The sequence below is a fragment of the Hippoglossus stenolepis genome, chromosome 5 (genome assembly GCF_022539355.2).
Source record: "Hippoglossus stenolepis isolate QCI-W04-F060 chromosome 5, HSTE1.2, whole genome shotgun sequence".
NCBI classification, from domain to species: Eukaryota; Metazoa; Chordata; class Actinopteri; order Pleuronectiformes; family Pleuronectidae; genus Hippoglossus; species Hippoglossus stenolepis.
The window spans coordinates 5,904,595-5,924,625 of NC_061487.1; the positions used below are offsets into that span (position 1 = coordinate 5,904,595).

Below are 20,031 nucleotides of genomic sequence, written 5' to 3' on the forward strand. Positions count from 1 at the left end.
GGGTTTTGGCCTCATGTTCGAGAGGAACTCTAGTCAGGCTTCTCAAATGTGATGTAGGCCTCATCATTATCCTTTGTCTGGACCCGATCCCCAACATACATCACCAAAATATTTACTGACTTACTGAATTCGAATGATTAATTGATTTACAGAAGAAGCAGAGAATGACACGTCACCAAAAATGTTGCATTAAATTGTTTTGTCATTTCAAATCATTTGGTTGTTTATCACAACTTTGAAATGTTGCTGTTCATATTTCCTCTCGTCCCTTGACTGGAATGTGATCTCCTTCATGTTGTCATCCACATTACTAATCCAATCCAAGATGGATTTATTGCTTTGATACTGCCTGCACAGGTTGCTAATGGTGGCTACATTGAATGTGTCAGTACTTGTCAAAGCGGTTTAATCCCATGTTTCAGATCAGACCGACAAAACTGCTATAGTGTGCTGTAAGTTCTATAATATACTGCACAGTGGTGCAGTTGCCTCATAGCAAGAAGCTTGTGGGTTGGAATCTCTGTAGAAAGGCACTTCAAACTCAAGGAGTTTGCATGTTCTTCTGTCTGCGTGGGTTTCTCCACGTAGTCCTGCTTCTCCCACTGTCCAAAGACATGCAGCTTAGTCTGATTGGAGACTGTAAAATCCTGTAGGTGTGAATTCAAGTGTGAATGGTTGTCTCTACATCTGAGCACTCGAAATATACAGGGTGTCCAGGGTGTAGGCCGCCTCTTGCCCAATGTCTGTTGGGATTGGCTCCAGCCCTGCTCAAAGGATAAGCGATATGGATAGATATTACAATTGTTCTAAATATTGTCATATTCCCTCTCTATTGTGTCAAAAAGTATTGTATCAGTAATATAGATATCAATCAATCAACCAAATTTTATTTGTATAGCCCATATTCACAAATCACAATTTGTCTCATAGAGCTTAACAAGGTGCAACATCCTCTGTCCTGAACCCTCAACAAGAGTAAGGAAAAATGTCCCCAAAAATCACTTTAACTGGGAAGAAAACGTAGAAACCTCAGAGAGAGCCACATGTGAGGGATCCCTCACCCAGGACGGACAGAAGTGCAATATGATGTCGCGTGTAGCAACAAAATATCAAAATAACAATATCTACAACATTAATGAGAAAAGACAGTGTCTACCATGAATTGAGGAGTATTTATACAAAAGAAAATGTCTGACAGGAGAGATGGAGGGAACAGCAATGAAAACTGTAATGATAAAGGTATTGCCAATAATAGTTTATGCGAGTAGGTATATTGTATATTTCAGCAATCTAGTTGTAATCATAATCCACAATCAGCTGCCACCACCATCACGATTCACAATGTGGCCGCAGCAGCGATCATGAATCTGCAAACGATAGAGCAAAAAGAATCAGGGGAAGAAATTAAGTCAGTCACATGTGTTGATGAGACAAGAGGAAGAGGAGAAAAGAGAAGCTCCATCTGTCCTCCAACAATCTAGTCCTATAGCAGCATAAGAGCTGATCCAAGACAGACCTGAACCAGCTCTAACTATAAGCTTTATCAAAAAGGAAGGTTTTAAGCCGACTGTTTAACATAGAGAGGGAGTCTGCCTCCGATACTGGAACTGGGAGATGATTTCACAGGAGAGGAGCTTGATAGCTGAAAGCTCTGGCTCCTACTCTACTTTTAGAGACTTTAGGGACGTAAAGTAAGCCTGAATTCTGGGAGCGCAGTTCTCCAGTGGGGTGATATGGTACTATCGGCTCTTTAAGGTTTGATGGTGCCATATTATTAGGGGCTTTGTAGGTGAGGAGGAGAATTTTAAATTCTATATTAAATTTAACAGGAATCCAATGACGTGAAGATAATACAGGAGAAATGTGATCTATTTTCCTGGGTATGTTGTGGTCATGTTTGTTACGTCTAGGATTTGTTGTAACATGTAAGATAAGATGGGAAGTATTGTAATGACAGCAGTTAGTCAGGGAAAAGAAAAATGAATCACTTTAGATTTGTGTCCTTGAAAGTCCAAATAAATCCAAATCAATATGAAAATAAAATTGTGGAAATGACTGATTTACTGTCTCAGAACAGTTTGTATGTTTCAAACGCAGTTGAACCACAAAAATATATTCATGCATAAAACCTATTTCTCCCAGAATCTTTTGTTTCTTGTGTTCATTGTGATTCACTTGAGCTTTTGTTCTGTCCCTCAGGGCTTCACCAAGGCTATGAGTGGTTTTGTCAAACTGGGTCTGATAAACAGCGAGCCCTGTCCCATCCTGCAGCCCACTTCATCTCCCGTTTCCTGGGTAAGAACCTCAGCTGAGGATGCTTTCACTGTTTGTTTTTTTAAAGGGATCATGAAAACTTTTGAATAGATGGTTGAAAGGCAGCTGAGCTGTGCCTCACACTTCGTTCTCCAGTCTGTCACTCACTTTTATAAAATGAGCTGTTTTGCAGCTCTTCCACTTGAAGCGTCTGACTGTGGAAGTGGGTTTGCTGAAGAGTCTATTACTGTCAATAGCTGCTTGTCAGCATCAAGGCTGCAGTGAGCCTCGGCTTTCTGACATTGATGAGTTTACAGCAGCTAACGTTTGCGGTCTTTTATCCTTCCGAGATGAAAGAGAAACACAGAGCCGCATGTTCAGAAATCAAAAGATGATAAGAAGTTTTAAATCCTGCCCCCTGTCCTTCTGAAACTCTTAATAAAATCTTTTTTATCTTCCCTTCTTTAAAAAAAAATCTTGAACGAAGATTCAAAGAGAAATAGATGAATAAGGATGGCCCACCTGCAATATTTAGCCCTGGAGCCCATTAAAGGTTCATGCAGCCATTTCTCAAAGTGTCTTATCTCCATGTTTAAAAACAGGAGCAACAGACAGTTAAGGAAATGAAGGTAATACTCACTAAAGGTAGGCTAGGAGACAGACTCTGAGCTAACGGTAGGCTAGGAGACAGACTCTGAGCTAACGGTAGGCTAGGAGACAGACTAGGAGCTAAAGGTAGGCTAGGACACAGACTAGGAGCAAAGATGGGCTAGGAGACATACTCTGAGCTAAAGGTAGGCTAGGAGACAGACTAGGAGCTAAAGGTAGGCTAGGAGACAGACTCTGAGCTAAAGGTAGGCTAGGAGACAGACTAAGAGCTAAAGCTAGGCTAGGAGACAGACTCTGAGCTAAAGGTGGGCTAGGAGACAGACTAGGAGCTAAAGATGGGCTATGAGACAGACTAGGAGCTAAAGATAGGCTAGGAGACAGACTATGAGCTAAAGATGGGTTAGGATACAGGCTAGGAGCTAAAGGTGGGTTAGGAGACACGCTAGGAGCTAAATATGGGCTAGGAGACAGACTATGAGCTAAAGGTGGTTTAGGAGACACGCAAGGAGCTAAAGGTGGGCTAGGAGACAGACTCTGAGCTAAAGGTGGGCTAGGAGACAGACATGGAGCTAAAGGTAGGCTAGGAGACAGACTCTGAGCTAAATATGGGCTAGGAGACAGGCTAGGAGCTAAAGATAGGCTAGGAGACAGGCTAGGAGCTAAAGGTGGGTTAAGAGACATGCTAGGAGCTAAAGATGGGCTAGGAGACAGACTAGGAGCTAAAGGTGGGCTAGGAGACAGACTATCAGCTAAAGATGGGTTAGGAGACACTCTAGGAGCTAAAGATGGGCTAGGAGACAGACTAGAGCTAAAGATGGGCTAGGAGACAGACTAGGTTTGTTCTTATCTGTTCTCTCCTCTCTACAGAAAGAGCTGCTCTGTAAGCAGATCGGATTGTCCTCTTCTGTGTCCCAGGCGGCCTTTGAAGAAGCCGTATATGAACACATTGAAAAGGATGATTTCAGAATGGACAGCCTGAGATGGTGAGAGATCATATTCGACTGCCAGGATTAACACCATGTGTTTATGTTTGTCAAACGTGACTCTAGTTTGAAATGGGTCGGAATGTCGCTGTCAAATATCTCCACGTATATGCAAGATAAAGTAGTTACAAAGATGTTTGTGTAACTTATTTTAATTTTACAGTTTACAATTTATCAATTTATAATGAAACTAACATATGTGATTTAAAGTAGTTTAACTGCAGCAAAACATGAGATATACACTTGAGACAAAAACTAAGATGGCAGCTTAACCAGGGGTTTAATTGGGTTTAATAGGCTTTTTGTCTCGTTATTTGTTTTTGCAACTGCCTTATTTACTGTAGTTACATGTCATGACAAACTGAAGGTGTGAAGATGACAAAATAGATGTTTTATTATTGAGTTTTTTAATTACACATAACGGGAAGTTGTATTTGTAGCTATAAGGTTAGCTTTGTCTATCTTTGGCAAAATATAATTCAATTAAATCCCAGAGATCATCTTATTTTGTACCAGGATTGAAGCAATTGCAAATTTAACATGTTGCTGCCATTAAAATTATAGTTCTAATACATTTGACATGATAGTTGTTATACGCTAAAACTGATCAAGAAAAAAATTGGATTCTGGTGTTTAACCAGGTTTTGGCCCCATGTTTTGTTGTTTTTTTTAAAGGCCAGAACACGGTTAAGTGTTGGGTCCCTACTCACGCTGGCAAGTGAGTTTTAAAAGTCATAAATGTCAACAATTCTTCCATAGCACTCTCTAATCAACAGCTTGTTGCTGGGGTGAAACAATCAAATCCTACGACTAGTTTTCTGAATGTCCATTTGTCTGTGCAGCTCGGTCTGTGCAGAGGAGGCAGATGTGATGTCTCTTCAAAGTAAACATCAATAGATGGGTGGCTCAGAGCAAGGCCGAGGCTGTTCCTCTTCTCTACACTTTTCACTTCCCTCCTTAATGAGGCCGCCTGAAGTGGTGTAGCATGCACACTCCTCAATTTGAATCAACCTTTCCAAGGGTGTCTTCAGATCAAGGCTCCGTGCCATCATTGTTGTGCTGCTGCTGGCGGTGAAGGGAAGAGGGCCACGCTAACATTGAAACATAAATTCCTCTGACAGTGAAAGTGAACTGTTGGAAACATTCCATCTCTGCCTTTAAAAGGGTAAAAAGCCAACGTGCTTACAGCTGAAATTGAATGACTTGTTCATTTATTCAATTCACCAGCAAAGCAGCAACAAAAGCAACTGCTCATCTCTTTAGATTTAGCCAAGGATGTGTGGGCTGTTGCAGCACCGCCGGGGTGTTAAAGCGGAGTAATTTTCTTTTGAAGCTTTTAATACGGCTTTGTGAAGGTTATTTTATTGTGAGGAAAAGTCCTGTTTTTTTCATCTCTCTGTGTTCAGGTTTGGGATGCTGAGCAACGAGTCAGTGCCTCAGGCCGACAGCGTTCTGGCTGCTCTGACAAAACATCTGGAGGCCAAGCTCTCATTCAGTAAGAAACAGGCTCATTTTATTACCACAAGACACAAGAATAAAATATGATCAGGGAATCTGCATGTCTTGGAAAGTATTACAAAGCATTGAAATCTGTCTTTTTTTTTTAAAAGTCTGTTGAAGATTTTAAAAATACTTGTATTTAATTTAAAATGGTCCTAAACACTTTGTCTCTGCTGCCGGCATGTGAATTTACTACAAACTCCTGTTCCTTTGTTCCAGAACACCTATCAATCAATCAGTAGCCCATTAATACTAGTCTTAACTATTCTTTTTTATTTATATTATATGAAACAAGTATTGTCCATGTGTTATTAAATTTCATTCTATATGGTATTAAGAAAGTCTTAAATACAATTTTTGAACACTGCACAAGCCTCGATAATTCTAGTAACACAAACTATTGACTTCTCTCCCGTGGTCAGATAAGGGTGAGCGAGACATGATCATCTTGAGGAACGACGTGGGGGTTCGCCACCCGACTGGCGAGCTGGAGACTAAACACGTCAGCCTGGTGGTGTATGGTGACCCTAATGGTTTCTCTGCCATGGCTAAGACTGTAGGATACCCAACAGCCATCGCGGCTCGCATGGTCCTCGACGGTCAGTAAGATCACTTTGGAACATTGTTTTCTGCCTCTTACAGCCATTTAATTAAACTCTAAGTTTTGTAAAACATGTTAAAATGGTGTTTCCCATTAATTATCTAGACTGAAATGGTCCTCAATATTCAAATTTGTTCTGCTAGTTTTATAATGAACCCCAAAATGTTTTACACCATACATGCATAACAAACCTCTAACCTAGTGTTTTGCTCTGTTGCTGCATTTTATAGCTTTGAAAAATGTTATTTTCAGCACCATTTGCTGTATGCCCACTCTCGCTATCATCCAGAAAGTTTTTACTGTCCATGCAGACAGTCAGACCTCATAGTTTCAGCCTCAGCTGTGTGTATTTGAACCAGATTTACAGCATTCAAATCGAGATTTGCGAGTACATCTGTACTTAGACCTGCAAATGGCTTTTTTGAAATGAGATCCCAGACCACAGATTTGTCAAATTCGAGGAACTGAGTGTCGAATTCTTACTCCACATTTTGCAGATAAAAGAAGATAAATTCAGATTTTAATTGGCCAAATTAAATAAAATATGAGACAAAACAGTTAAAGTGTGAATACTTGACAAACAATGAATAAGAAAGTTAATAAGCTTTAAAAAATGGTAATTGTACAAAGCTGTGTCAGAAACCCAGATACACTTAATCATATACACTACCGTTCAAAAGTTTGGGGTCACTTAGAAATTTCCTTATTTTTCAAAGAAAAGCACAGTTTTTTTCAATGAAGATAACATTAAATTAATCAGAAATACACTCTATACATTGTTAATGTGGTAAATGACTATTCTAGGTGGAAACGTCTGGTTTTTAATGAAATATCTACATAGGTGTATAGAGGCCCATTTCCAGCAACTATCACTCCAGTGTTCTAATGGTACATTGTGTTTGCTAATCGCCTTAGAAGACTAATGGATGATTAGAAAACCCTTGAAAACCCTTGTGCAATTATGTTAGCACAGCTGAAAACTGTTTTGCTGGTGAGAGAAGCTATAAAACTGGCCTTCCTTTGAGCTAGTTGAGTATCTGGAGCATCACATTTGTGGGTTCGATTATACTCTCAAAATGGCCAGAAGAAGAGAACTTTCATGTGAAACTCGCCAGTCTATTCTTGTTCTTAGAAATGAAGGCTATTCCATGCGAGAAATTGAAAGAAACTGAAAATGTCCTACAACGGTGTGTACTACTCCCTTCAGAGAACAGCACAAACGGGCTCTAACCAGAGTAGAAAGAGAAGTGGGAGGCCCGGTGCACAACTCAGCAAGAAGACAAGTATATTAGAGTCTCTAGTTTGAGAAATAGACGCCTCACAGGTCCTCAACTGGCAGCTTCTTTAAATGGTACCCGCCAAACGCCAGTGTCAGCGTCTACAGTGAAGAGGCGACTCGGGATGCTGGCCTTCTAGGCAGAGTGGCAAAAAAAAAGCCATATCTGAGACTGGCCAATAAAAAGAAAAGATTGATATGGGCAAAAGAACACAGACATTGGACAGAGGAAGATTGGAAAAAGTGTTATGGACAGACGAATCAAAGTTTGAGGTGTTTGGATCACACAGAAGAACATTTGTGAGACGCAGAACAGGTGAAAAGATGCTGGAAGAGTGCCTGACGCCATCTGTCAAGCATGGTGAAGGTAATGTGATGGTCTGGGGCTGCTTTGGTGCTGGTAAAGTGGGAGATTTGTACAAGGTAAAAGGGATTTTAAATAAGGAAGGCTATCATCCATTTTGCAACGCCATGCCATACCCTGTGGACAGCGCTTGATTGGAGCCAATTTCCTCCTACAACAGGACAATGACCCAAAGCACACCTCCAAATTATGCAAGAACTATTTAGGGAAGAAGCAGGCAGCTGGTATGCTGTCTGTAATGGGAGTGGCCCAAGTCACCAGATCTCAACCCCATTGAGCTGTTGTGGGAGCAGCTTGACCGTATGGTATGCAAGAAGTGCCCATCAAGCCAATCCAACTTGTGGGAGGTGCTTCAGGAAGCGTGGGGTGAAATTTCTACAGATTACCTCAACAAATTAACAGCTAGAATGCCAAAGGTCTGCAATGCTGTAATTGCTGCAAATGGAGCATTCTTTGACAAAAGCAAAGTTTGAAGAACAAAATTAATATTTCAAATAAAAATCATTATTTCTAACCTTGTCAATGTCTTGACTATATTTTCTATTCATTTTGCAACTCATTTGATAAATAAAAGTGTGAGTTTTCATGGAAAACACGAAATTGTCTGGGTGACCCCAAACTTTTGAACGGTAGTGTATATGAAGTGTATTCATTGCACAAGAAAAATATTAAAATTTGAAGTTGTTACCCTGTTTGTTGTTTGGAGCTTATTAGGGACATATTGAAGACAAACTCAATTTGAGATTTAGAATTTATTCATGAAGTTGCAATATTATGAGGATTAAGTCATAATTCGTAACTTTATGAGAATAAATGAAAATCCATATTTAGGCAATAAGCAGCAAGGAGGATCCATCCTCACCAGATTTTCACTTCTTCTGGATGGAAAATATATACAATATAAAAATTTTTTACTCAGGTGGCTGGCTGATCTTCTCAAAATCCCTCATGTCAAGTCTCACAAAGCCTAAAATTACAACTTTACTAAATTGATATAATATATTCATAAATTAAATTTGTCATGTCACTTTTTGAAGCTAACATTGGTCAGTCTGTAAAGGGACATTAGTATATTCTGTTTGTCCACAAAGCTAACGTTAGCTTGTCCTTTGAGGCCTGATGTGTGATGTTCTTTATGTTCCAAAATGAACTGAAACAAGCAGCTTCCTGAAATTCCTGAAATGATGTTACTGAGCTGTAGAGCGAAACTAAATCTGTGTTGGCTCTCTGCAGGCGAAATCAACACGAAGGGTCTGGTTGCTCCGATGACAAAGGACATCTATGGGCCGATCTTGGCCCGACTGAAGGAGGAAGGACTGCACTTCATGTCCAAAAGCACCTTGGAGGAGGAGTAGAAGTGAACTAAAGAGAACCAATAACTTCCTGTAAATCCTGCCCAGCACAAATACTGTATAAAATCCACATGCTATCGCTTGCCTTTACAACAACTTTATCAAAACATGATCTTTAGACAGTCAAACTCACCGGTCTGCTAGGGGGGTCTGATAAGATAAATATTAGTCTTTTTTTTATATATATATATATATATATATAATAGTAAAAGGTGAAAAATGTTTTAATAACCAAAAGTTATTTCTATTGTGTTAAAATTAAACTTTGACTATTTAGTAATCTTAATAGAAGCTTCCCTAGTTTGGCTGAATTTGCTCTGTTTCAGAGAAAAGTTCTTCTGTGAAGATGAATAAAAAGTTCACTGATCAAAAACAATTTTTAGCATTAGAAATTTAAAGCATTTAAAAGCAAATACATTTCCTAATTGCCCAAAGTACAACTGAAGACACTAGGTCTGACTGGGATTTAAAACTACTTTTCCCAAAGACAAAAAATGTAGCTTTTGGCATCTGTCATAAAAAAGTCATGTCAACACAAAGCATACTTGTTGTCACCTATAAAAAAAACAACAAAGCATTAAAATGTTCAGAGGGCAATGGGAGCAATGCTTCCTACTTTTTTAAACCTTGTGCAATCAAAGTCGTGTGAAGTGTCAGTCAGAAATTAACAAAACGGTAAAAAGGTTTCCATGGTAACTGTCTTTTCCTGTCAACAAAATGTCTGTTACTACTGGTTTCTTTATGAATTAAAAAGAACAGCAAACATAACTTGATGCTGCTCTCACTTAAAACTTATTAACTTAAACAAGAAACCCCATCTTACATACAGCGTGTAACCTAAGTTTCAGAGTGATGCAGTTGTTATTCTCTCACCCTCCAGCCATGTTGAATGAATAGCAAATGCACTTGCACCTATGGGTGTGTTGTTCTAAAAATGTGGTGTGGTCCGGTGCATTGTTGGCACATTTTTGTCCAGAGACAGCCGAAAAAGTGACTGATTAAGTGATTGACCTACAAAAACTTATTATTAAACTTGTTATTTCGAAGGTGCATCTGGAAAGTAGTAATATGCATAAACTCTGCTTGTTACAAACACTAAGGGAAAATGCAAAAGAAGATGTTTCCTCTGCAGCAAAGTGGTCTCTACTATCTCAGGTCTCTACATTAAGTTCCTTTTCAAACTAGGGGCATGACTAATAAATACAGTTTGGATGCTTTCAACAGTTTGTCTGAATACTATATTCTGCATTCACAAACAAAGCGATGATAAACCCATATTTCGATCCAGATAATAGACTTTTGTGCCTGGACAGGTGAAAGATAAATCTACATGTTCAAAGGGTAAAAAGTTAACATGGAGCCCTGGTACAACTCAACAGCAGACCCACCTTTATTATAACAATCTGCTAACATGCAATCACATCTGCTTTTTAAAGGGAATGGTAGATGGCAATCTACTGGTTTAGTGCATGTTACACCCATCACATACAGCAGCCTTTTTTCACAATTTTTATTTAGCAAAAGTATTAACTGAAAGTAAACTGAAAGTATAGAGACTATAAAATAGAAATAGAAATGCATTATCTTTGGAATATTAAATCATGATTGACTTGGTAACTGAAACATGATCAGTAACAGCAACACTTTGCTTCTGCTGAGCTCAGAGGTCCGTTTGATTTGTTGTTCAAGAGTGAATTCTGTATTTGTGTCCCCCAGACTAATGAGTTTTGTCTGCTGAGTAATATTTATTTTATTTGAAGTGTGGACACATTGTAAACGTTTTTTACATGCTTGAAACGATGTACCTGAGATTTCAATAATATAGCAATATATATTCCATATATGAGGTACATATGAGGGCCATAGGGATATTTTAAACACCAGTGTATTGTTTGATATTTTGGTTGATATGTAGGTTTGGGTCTGAGTAACACTTTTGGTCACTTTTTGGTTTTGTTGTTCTTGGAAATATTGGATTTGACAGTGATGCAAATCTTTATTTAATATTACAAACACACATTCATTTGTAAAAGCTTTTTTTGATAGCACATTTTTGTTTTATTAACATGTAAAAATGTTCACATGAATAAAAAATCGTTCTATGAAGTTCTTTCTTCCTCTTTCATCATTTAAATAGAAAATGTACTACTACGTAATAATCTGTTACTCACACAGATTTAATAATTTTTTCAATACACATGACAGCCTTAATAAGATATTACCATTTTATCCCACTAATATATACGAAACAGTATATTTATCAAATCAAAATCATATATATATATTAAGATTATATTATTCACTTCAGCTTCATATTATTGCCTCGCAAAGTTTTTCATTTAGGTCTATTTACTTCCAGGTCAGTTCAGGAACCAAGAGAGAGGTCTGACAAGAAGACATCATGAAAATGCAAAGAGACAAGGTTGGTGGAGAATTCAGTCAATATCACAATAAGTAAAGCCGGGGAAAGTGACTTAATGAAAAATGGAGCTACCGTTAATGTTATGCTAGCTGAACATTAGCTAATGTTAGTGCTAATCGCCATGCCATGGCAGAAAATGCATACTTTAGATGTAATTGATACAGCAGTGTAAAAAACAACTGTTGCTCAGATTTTGGAAATGGGGAAGGAGATATTTTTCCAAGATGGCCATGGTCAGAGTTGAAGAATTTATCTTCAGTGTGTGTTATTTTAAAAGAAAGCAAATTCCTTTAGATTACTAAGCAAACTAAACTGAAGATCCTACCATTTAAAAAAGAACAAATCCAATGCAGTGAAGATTCCTTCCATTCATCTGACAGTGACATTAGTGAACAGGTGTTACTGCTCCCACCTTCCTGTTCTTCCCTCCCCTTTTACTCTTTGCTCTGCTCTCCCAGCAGCAGCAGCAGCAGTAGCATTATTGTCATGTTCAATAATCTGGTTTCTGTTTCCTTGTTTCTTTCTGTTTGAGGCTGGAGGTCTGGTAGTCAGGTTTCCGGGCTTTATTTCTAGTTTAGGTTAACATTCATGTTTATTAGTTTAGGAGAGGAAGCTCTAGGTCCTATACAGTCCCTGTGGGCAGGCCCAGACATCCTCATCTTTTTGCTATTTTTGGCCAGACCTCTAGACTCCCATAGTTTGTTAAATTATGATAATTAGTTTTATAGTCCATTTTGAAAATAAACTTCATCTTCTGTTTGGAATTCAGTACTTGGTTGACATCTTCATTTAATGTTGTGGCTACAAAGATGAGCCAGATTTTCATCTTCTGTTTGTGGCCGTAACATATTTGGGGGCTTTTCCTAATATTTACAGTATATGTGGTCTAGGTACAAGAGGTATTTTTTCCAACTTGTACTGTCTGGGGCCGGTCTCTGAGGAAGTCCAATATCCAGTTGCACAGTGGGATGATAATTACTGGGGTATGACTGTATTGAAGGTGGAATAGAAGTCAATGAAGAACATCCAGATGGGCCAGGCTCAGGTGTGTCGATGTGCTGTCGATATGGCATCTTCAGTGCAGCGGTTAGGGCGGTATGCAAACTGGAGTGGGTCGAGTGTTGCAGGGGGACTTGATGTTATATGGTCCTTGACCGGTCTTTCAAAGCACTTTGCCATGATGGGGGCGAGTGCTATAGGGCGTTAGTCATTGAGTGTTGATGCTGGTGACTTCTTTAGCAGTTGTATGATAATAGTGTCTTTGAAGCATGGGGGTACGATGGCTTGTCTCAGGGAGGTGTTATAGATGTCCTTGAGGATGTGCGTCAGTTGGTCAGCAAATTCCCTGAGTACACACCTTGGTATGTTGTCAGGGCCTGAAGCTTTCTGTGGATTGACCCTGTGTAGGGTCCTCCGGACGTCAGCTGGGTCGAGACAAAGTACTTCATCGTCCAAGCTGAGGACAGCTTTCGTTATTGTTGTATTGGGGGGAGGACCTGTAGTCTGTGATGGACTGGATGCCTTGCCACATATGCCTGGGGTCTTTTGAGTCAGTGAAGTCACTCTGGATTTTCTGTCCATAAGCACGCTTTGCTGCTCTCACACCCTGGTTTAAGTTGGCTCTAGTAGATCTAACAGTGTCTTTGTCCCCGGACTTGAAGGCAGCATTACGTTACGTCCTGGTGAGCCAGGGTATATTCTGGATTGTGGTCCCATCTTCCACCCACCTGGATATGAATCCCATCACAGACTGGAGTGCTGAAAGAGCTCCCTCTGACCAGCTCCTTATCTGCTTCACAGATGGCTTGCTCCTAGTTAGCAGTGATCTGTATGCTAGAATTAGCATAACAGAGAGATGGTCCGAATTTCCAAGGTGGGGGTGGGGGGCTGCTCTGATGTTTGTGTAAACCCGGTCTAGTGTGTTTTCTCCCCTGGTTGCAAAGTCCACATGTTGGTCATATGTGGTCTCTGAGGAAAACTCCACCAATATTGAATTCTTTAATTGGCAGTACCGTCTCCCACCAACTATTAATGGTGCCATCTTGGTTAGTGGGGACAAGGAAACACTGAGACCCTCGAACATGGCCACTTTGGGTTCCAAGATGGCCTTTCACTAGGGCAGCCGCCTAAACGCTGTACTGCTTCTATATAATACCCTCCAATCAACTTTGGGTCACTACTTGTATTAAGCCAGACTATTTTCCTTGAAAAACCATCAATACTTCCATTGACAAAAATTATATATGGTTTTAGTTTGTCATATAAGTCCAGGTGCCAGATGAAGTTCGGCCCTCTGGAAAAGTATCTCCTTCGTCTGAGACGTCCAGCTCCTTTTAATATCAGTCACACATCCTCTTCTCTCACACACAGACCATGCTCTCTACACTTCCTGTACATCCACCGGTACCCATGAAGCTGCCCAGAGTACAGCAGTTCGTTTGTAATAAATTCAAACCCCACCGCCAATTCTGAGTAGTCTTTGTGACGGGTGTGTCCCCTTGCATGAAGTACTCTCTTCAGATGCCTCTCACTTATCTCAAAACCATGCCTACTGCCCAGAACTAATCTAATATCGATGAATGTCTATAATCTCAAAACCAATCTCAAAATAAAAATCTATTAATCTCTCCCACAGGTGTGAATGCTCCATTGTTGTGTTTTCAATTTTGCAGACCCTGACCTGGAAGTACATTGACCTAAATTAAGAAATTTGGAAGATAACACAAAGCTTTTGCGAGATCTCGCAAAAGTACACTTTTCTTTTCAACCAGCAATTTTTTTTTTCTCATCCATGTCCCCTCTGGGGCTCCGTAGTATTATTATAAGCTGCTATTAACTACCAAACAGTAACCAGCTAAATTAAAATAAGTGCATATCTGTGATATATTTTAAATGTAAGTTTTGCTGATGGTACATATGTAAATTATTGTAAATACAGGACTTTCCCTTCTAATAAGAGTTTTATTGCAGAATGTAAGTAAAAGATCTAAATACTTTTTCTACCACTGTGTCAATTTAAACTCAGATTTTCAGATTTAATCCTCAGTCAAAGATCTTGTCAACCAAACCCCCAAGTATTCCACCTTATTTTTTTTTTTTATGTCTGATCCTGTTCTGACGTATATCCTGGGTCTCCAGCTCGGCCCCTATGAAAAGACAATCTGCCCTTTGCGTCCACTCAATTCAGAGGCAGCCATGCAAACTAGGGCACCAAGCAGGGGATAATTGGGGATGTAATTATGAAAAGTCAAAAATGCAAATGACGTTGTGGATACTGTGGCTGGTCAAGATGACGTCGGGACACTTGACCTATTTTCTGTCCAGAAAAGACGCGTTTCTTGCGGAGTCTTAGCCCGGATTAACACATGGGAAATCAATCGGAATAACCGGTTTAGTACAGGGATTAAGGCATAACTCCATAAAGGGAAAACATATAATCCACAGGTTGGACAGCACTCCGTTTTCATCAGACCCATGTCTTTATTACTGTTTCTGTGTTTGTTTTATTCACACCTCTCTGCTGTCAGGCCACAGGGATGCTCACTACATCTTTTGTGAGGTTGTGACCTCTGATCTTCGACCTCCTTGTTGGTCGTCTGTGAGGCTCATTCTACTGCTGTAGGTCACTTTGCATAAACACACCAGCTAAATATCTTCTATGTAAATGTAACCTGCTTTCTCAGACAATGTTTAATTATCTCTTCATCTTCTTTTGGGAATAACTTCAACAACCAGATTGTTCAATTCCAGAAATCTAAAGTGCATTGACGATCCATAACCAGTCAACTACACTGGTCAAAATGTAAAAGCACCATAGCACTGTTTTTTATATCGCAACACCACAACTACTCACCATTACCATACATCAGTTTTTTGTCCACATCACCTGTATTTTTCTTTGTAGAGCATGTACTAATTATTTTATTCCGTATCTCTTATGGTGAATATATATATATTTGTATACTATACTATCTATTTATCTATCTATCGATCTATCTACTTTGTAGTATATCTATCACGACACAACCGATGTAACACAACTCAAAAGACAAATTAAGACGAAACAAACAAGAGAGGGAGACTCAACCTCAATCTTTTCTCGCTAACCTGTTTTTAGTCTATTGTTTTTATACAAGTATCTGCACTTTTTCTGCATAGTGGTGATCAGTGTATGGAGCCAAATTGGAGAGGTCTCACAGATGCTAACACTTGATCAATTGGGAGTCACTCTCAACTGCCAACACTTGAACACATGTTAGTGTAATAAGAAAAACCAACATTTTGTGTCTATTTTGACTTATTAGTTTGGTCCTTGTCCCATCTACTAACGTGGAGTAGGAGGAATCTGACCTACACTGCAGCCAGCCACCAGGGGGCGATCACAATATTTTGGCCTCACTTTTTGGACAGTCAGGTTGTCTTTGGCTTCCTGAGTGATGCCAGATTGGCTTTAACTAACTCTCCGTTCATAAAACATACATCAATCCTCGGTTGTGTCCGTCCAGTTTACCTGCAGTGTGTTTGTACTTGTTGCTCTGTACACAGGAACAAAACACTTCAACAGGCTCTGTCATTGGTGTTTCACTTATTTAATCAGCTACAGCTAATACTCCAGCAGTGTTTCATGTCCAGCTAAAAACAAAAAAAACATGTCAGTACCCCATGCATCACATTTAGTCTGTTACAAGATCCAGAATACAAAAGCATTAATGTTCTCCAACTACGCAATTAGAATGAAACCATAACATTTGAATGCACTAAAAATGGTAAAATATAAAAATCTAAAAGTATAAATAGAAATTTGGTCCATCAAGGTGATTACTATAATATTATTTACATTAGATTATTATTATTACTTTTATCATTTCAGGCCCTTATTTAATATTTGACGTCAATAGCACTGCTGCTACCATTGCGATGGTATTTACAGAGAGGACTTAAGTGCACAAGCTCTATAAAAGACACACTAGCAAAATATCTCATTTGATGTAAAAAGATGCAGCTTTTCCCTTTTTTTCCCATTTGGCTCAGAACCAATAAATACAAAGGTTTAGGAAATGTTTGTTAGTTGAGTGAAACGTCTCCGGGCAGTACAGGGTTAAAAGATCGGACAGTTAGTTTACAGCTCGTATCAAAGTTAGACATACAGGGTGAAAAATACAAAAAGGCACACATTACAAAACCATAGGGAGTCCAGGTACAGCAGAGAAGAAACTCGTTCAGTACGTGCCAGCCACATAATCCTGAATGACAGGGATGTTTTATTGTGTAGCTGTAGCGAGGCATCGGGAGCAGATCAGTTGGCGTTGGAGAAAGAAAGACCAAATGCTGTCGCTCAGTGTAAAAGTTAAAAGTTCTTTGTGGTTTGTTTTTTTGGGGCAGTCACACGAGGGATTCAAGGCTCTCTGCGGTGCTGGCAGTTCCCACCACGATGGTGCCGTTGATGTCAGAGGACTGGAGCGCTTCCTTATCTTCTTGCGTCCCGATGAGACTCAGCATGGCTTTATACAGGAACTGGTACTGCTCCTTTAAAACAGTATCAGATAACAAATTATTAGTATGATAGTAAGTGTGCAATCTCTCCTTATTAGGCCTGTAACTCACAATCATTTTCCTTATAGAGCCGAGGGGGTTATATTTTCACCCCTGTTTGTTTGTTGCTTGATTTGTTTGTTTGTAAGCAAGATTACACAAAAATTACAGAATGGATTCCTTCAAAACTGGAAGAAGAGCTATGGGTCAAGGTAGCCTCCATTACATTTAGATGTAACAGGAATGAGACGGATGGATGGACGGACAACCCGAAAACGTAATACTGTCTCTCTGTAACATTGTACGGTCTCGACCTTACTATGTAAAGTGCCTTGAAATAATGCATACCATGATTTGGCGTGTTGTATGCTCCATACGGCCACTGAATCGCTGGTTGTCACAATGACTAAGTAAAAAATTACATTTTCATAAATTATTGTATGATTGCATTTTGCATGACTTTTTATGCCTTACTATATTATATCCATCTATAGTATGAAATATTTATGACCTACACAAGTAGGATATTTTTATTATTTAATGTAGTATTAGTCTTTTTATGGTATATTTTACAATGATGTTTTTGTAACTTATTGATATTTATTATGCCTTACTATATGCCCTCCCATACTATGATGTTTTGATGACTAACTTTTCATGCCTTACAGAGGAATAACTTTTAATCTTTATCACACTAAGAACCTTTTATGTCATCATGACATTTTTAGCATTATACTAATGTTCCAGTATTTCATTCTGAAGCATCATGTATTTTAGTACAGGTGTTGTACTAATGTGTTTTTAAAATGCCAATGGTCAGTGTCCTTGCTCTGTGTTACAGTGTACAGATGTAGACATATCAGTATCTCTGCTGGATTTTTAAAATATCGATCATAAGAAGGAGGGTATTGCAATGTAAGACAAATGAAAGTGACAGACAAAAAATTATCCCCTAAGAGTAAATGCTGTCGGGTGTAAGTCACACATGTTTTGTAATGGACAGCCCATCATCATCAGCGTACTCTGAGACAAACAAAATTCTTACAATGTCGCTGAAGATTCCTGGTCTCATGAGGTTTGTGAGTTTGGCCACTTGGAAGATGTTGACCGAACCTTCAGCCTCCAGCTGGCGAGTCAGAGACAATAGGGTGCAAAATGTTCCTGCTGTGACTCCACCCACACTGGAAAAAAAACAATAAAATTGTCCTGATGTTTACTGTAAAACATCCTCCTCATTCTGAACAATGAATCAAACTAGAAAAATCCTCAAATGTTATTATTCCTGAGTCAGAGAAGGACTTACTCATCGTTGACTACAGTAGGACTGTCCTTGGCAGCGCAATCCTCTTTGACCAGGTTGAGCAGTTCGAAGGTATTACTGACAGGACCGTCTGGGTTCGGCCAGCAGGGGGCACGGTAGTGTTTCACCTCCAGAACGAAGTCGTCCTGTCGAAATAGAGAGATTGAATTTCAGTGACTAAAATGTACGAGTAAGTTTCAACTCTTTTTGACCCTTAAATCAAAGTGATGCACTTTACAGTATGTGTATCAGTGAAAAGCTTTGTATCTGTCTGTATGAGGAATGCATATCAGAACCATTTATCTAATCGGCCTCACACCGGGGATGTATATTTTTCTGGCCCGGCAAAAGTGCTGTGTCAGTGCGATTTGGACACACAATACCTTTGATATTAATACAATTTCAATAAACAGGAAACCAGCGCTCTTCAGCAGTCGGGGCGGGCAGTGTGCTTTCAGTCTGTGGACCAGGTTAAACATGTGTTCTTCCATGTCCTCTGATAAACTACAGCAGCGGTCAACAACTGGGCCAAAATCGCAGCCAAATCATTTAATAATTACTGTATTGCTGACCTCCGTCATGGCAGCAACATTCATAGAATCACACACAAAACATGACAATGAAATCTTTATTGCAGATAAACCAGGTAGGATGAACACAAACTTCACTCTGCACCATAGACTGTTCATAAAAGGCTCTGCAAACCACGGCCAGTATGCAAACAATAACAAGTGACAGTATATTGTAGAACTGTTGGAGGAGGAATTATAGCTGGATTTCAGTTTGAAAATAACTGAGCTCAAACGGGCACTTTGACTCTGGAGGCTCCACTAACCTGTGTAGCTTCCAGCACATACTCCTGGACCACCAGCATGTCCTCGTTGGCCAGGCAGACGTGATCCTCGCTCCTCAGTGTAATGGTGAACATCTCATATCTGATTGGATGCCCTTTGCGGGGCCAGAAGATGCACAACTCTGCCTCCTCCTCCGTCTAACAACACAGGAAGTCAGCAAATGGTTATATTGCACTTTTTTCCATAAAAAGCAACAATAGGCTACATGTATAGCATAAGGCACAATTACATGTCATTTACTTTCTACGATTCTATGAGTTACATGCACTCTGGCCTGGAGGGGATTTGATGTTGGGATTAGAGCCAAGGCTGGATAAACTGCCCAGGGGGCCAGAGGCTCCATGTTTACTGCCTATCACTGGGCTCTACTTAATGAATTAATCACAGATTTTTCAGACATGTGCACCACTAAAGTACAATATAGAATAGGACACTCTTCATTTGGTGGTGTAGAGACGCTGTGTCAAAATGTAGCTTTAAGACCCACATTGTTTTAGTTTGGTGTTTATGTTAAAAAATGGTAACAACTCACATCCAGCAAAAAAAATGTCCTAATGGGTGCTGGATCAACAAAAACCCTCACAAAACATTTGGAACAGAGGAAATCTGCACACCTAAAGCTCCTGTTTAAGGATTCATTTGCCAGTGACATTTTGAGTCCAAGGCTCCTTCTCAGATTGCTGATAAGTGTCCATCTTAAATACCCATGATCCATTTTGGGCAAATAACGTGATGTATCACCAACACAAAATATATACATACTATAGTAAATAATATCATTAATATACATAGACAATTTGTTTACAAAGTACAAAATTTAAAGTCTTGTATAAAGTTCATGTCACATCACACCCACAGGTTCAGATTGAATAGCTGTTATACATACTAACTATTAGAGGCGTCTCTGTCTATGGTCAGAGTAACACCATAGATTAATATGCAGGCATATGCATAAAGCAATATCTGGAGAAAACATGGTATCAAG

General features: G+C 39.4%; 2 protein-coding genes across 6 annotated transcripts in view; one reads left to right on the forward strand and one right to left on the reverse strand.

Annotated features, from left to right (window-relative positions):
* The window catches only part of aass (aminoadipate-semialdehyde synthase), a 43,258-nt gene extending 32,214 nt beyond the window's left edge, over positions 1-11,044 (forward strand). For both annotated transcript variants that reach the window (XM_035156824.2, XM_035156825.2), the window contains 5 exons: positions 2,200-2,295; positions 3,730-3,845; positions 5,252-5,340; positions 5,768-5,944; positions 8,820-11,044. In XM_035156824.2, the coding sequence (XP_035012715.2) occupies positions 2,200-2,295; positions 3,730-3,845; positions 5,252-5,340; positions 5,768-5,944; positions 8,820-8,941 (600 nt within the window). In that variant the 3' untranslated portion in view covers positions 8,942-11,044. The remainder of the gene's footprint in view (positions 1-2,199; positions 2,296-3,729; positions 3,846-5,251; positions 5,341-5,767; positions 5,945-8,819) is intronic.
* A 4,889-nt stretch (positions 11,045-15,933) lies between these two features.
* ptprz1a (protein tyrosine phosphatase receptor type Z1a) overlaps positions 15,934-20,031 on the reverse strand; it is an 85,740-nt gene continuing 81,642 nt past the window's right edge. For all 4 annotated transcript variants that reach the window (XM_035157533.2, XM_035157532.2, XM_035157531.2 and 1 more), the window contains 4 exons: positions 19,028-19,183; positions 18,196-18,338; positions 17,938-18,073; positions 15,934-16,886 (listed from right to left, as the gene is read on the reverse strand). In XM_035157533.2, the coding sequence (XP_035013424.2) occupies positions 16,743-16,886; positions 17,938-18,073; positions 18,196-18,338; positions 19,028-19,183 (579 nt within the window). In that variant the 3' untranslated portion in view covers positions 15,934-16,742. The remainder of the gene's footprint in view (positions 16,887-17,937; positions 18,074-18,195; positions 18,339-19,027; positions 19,184-20,031) is intronic.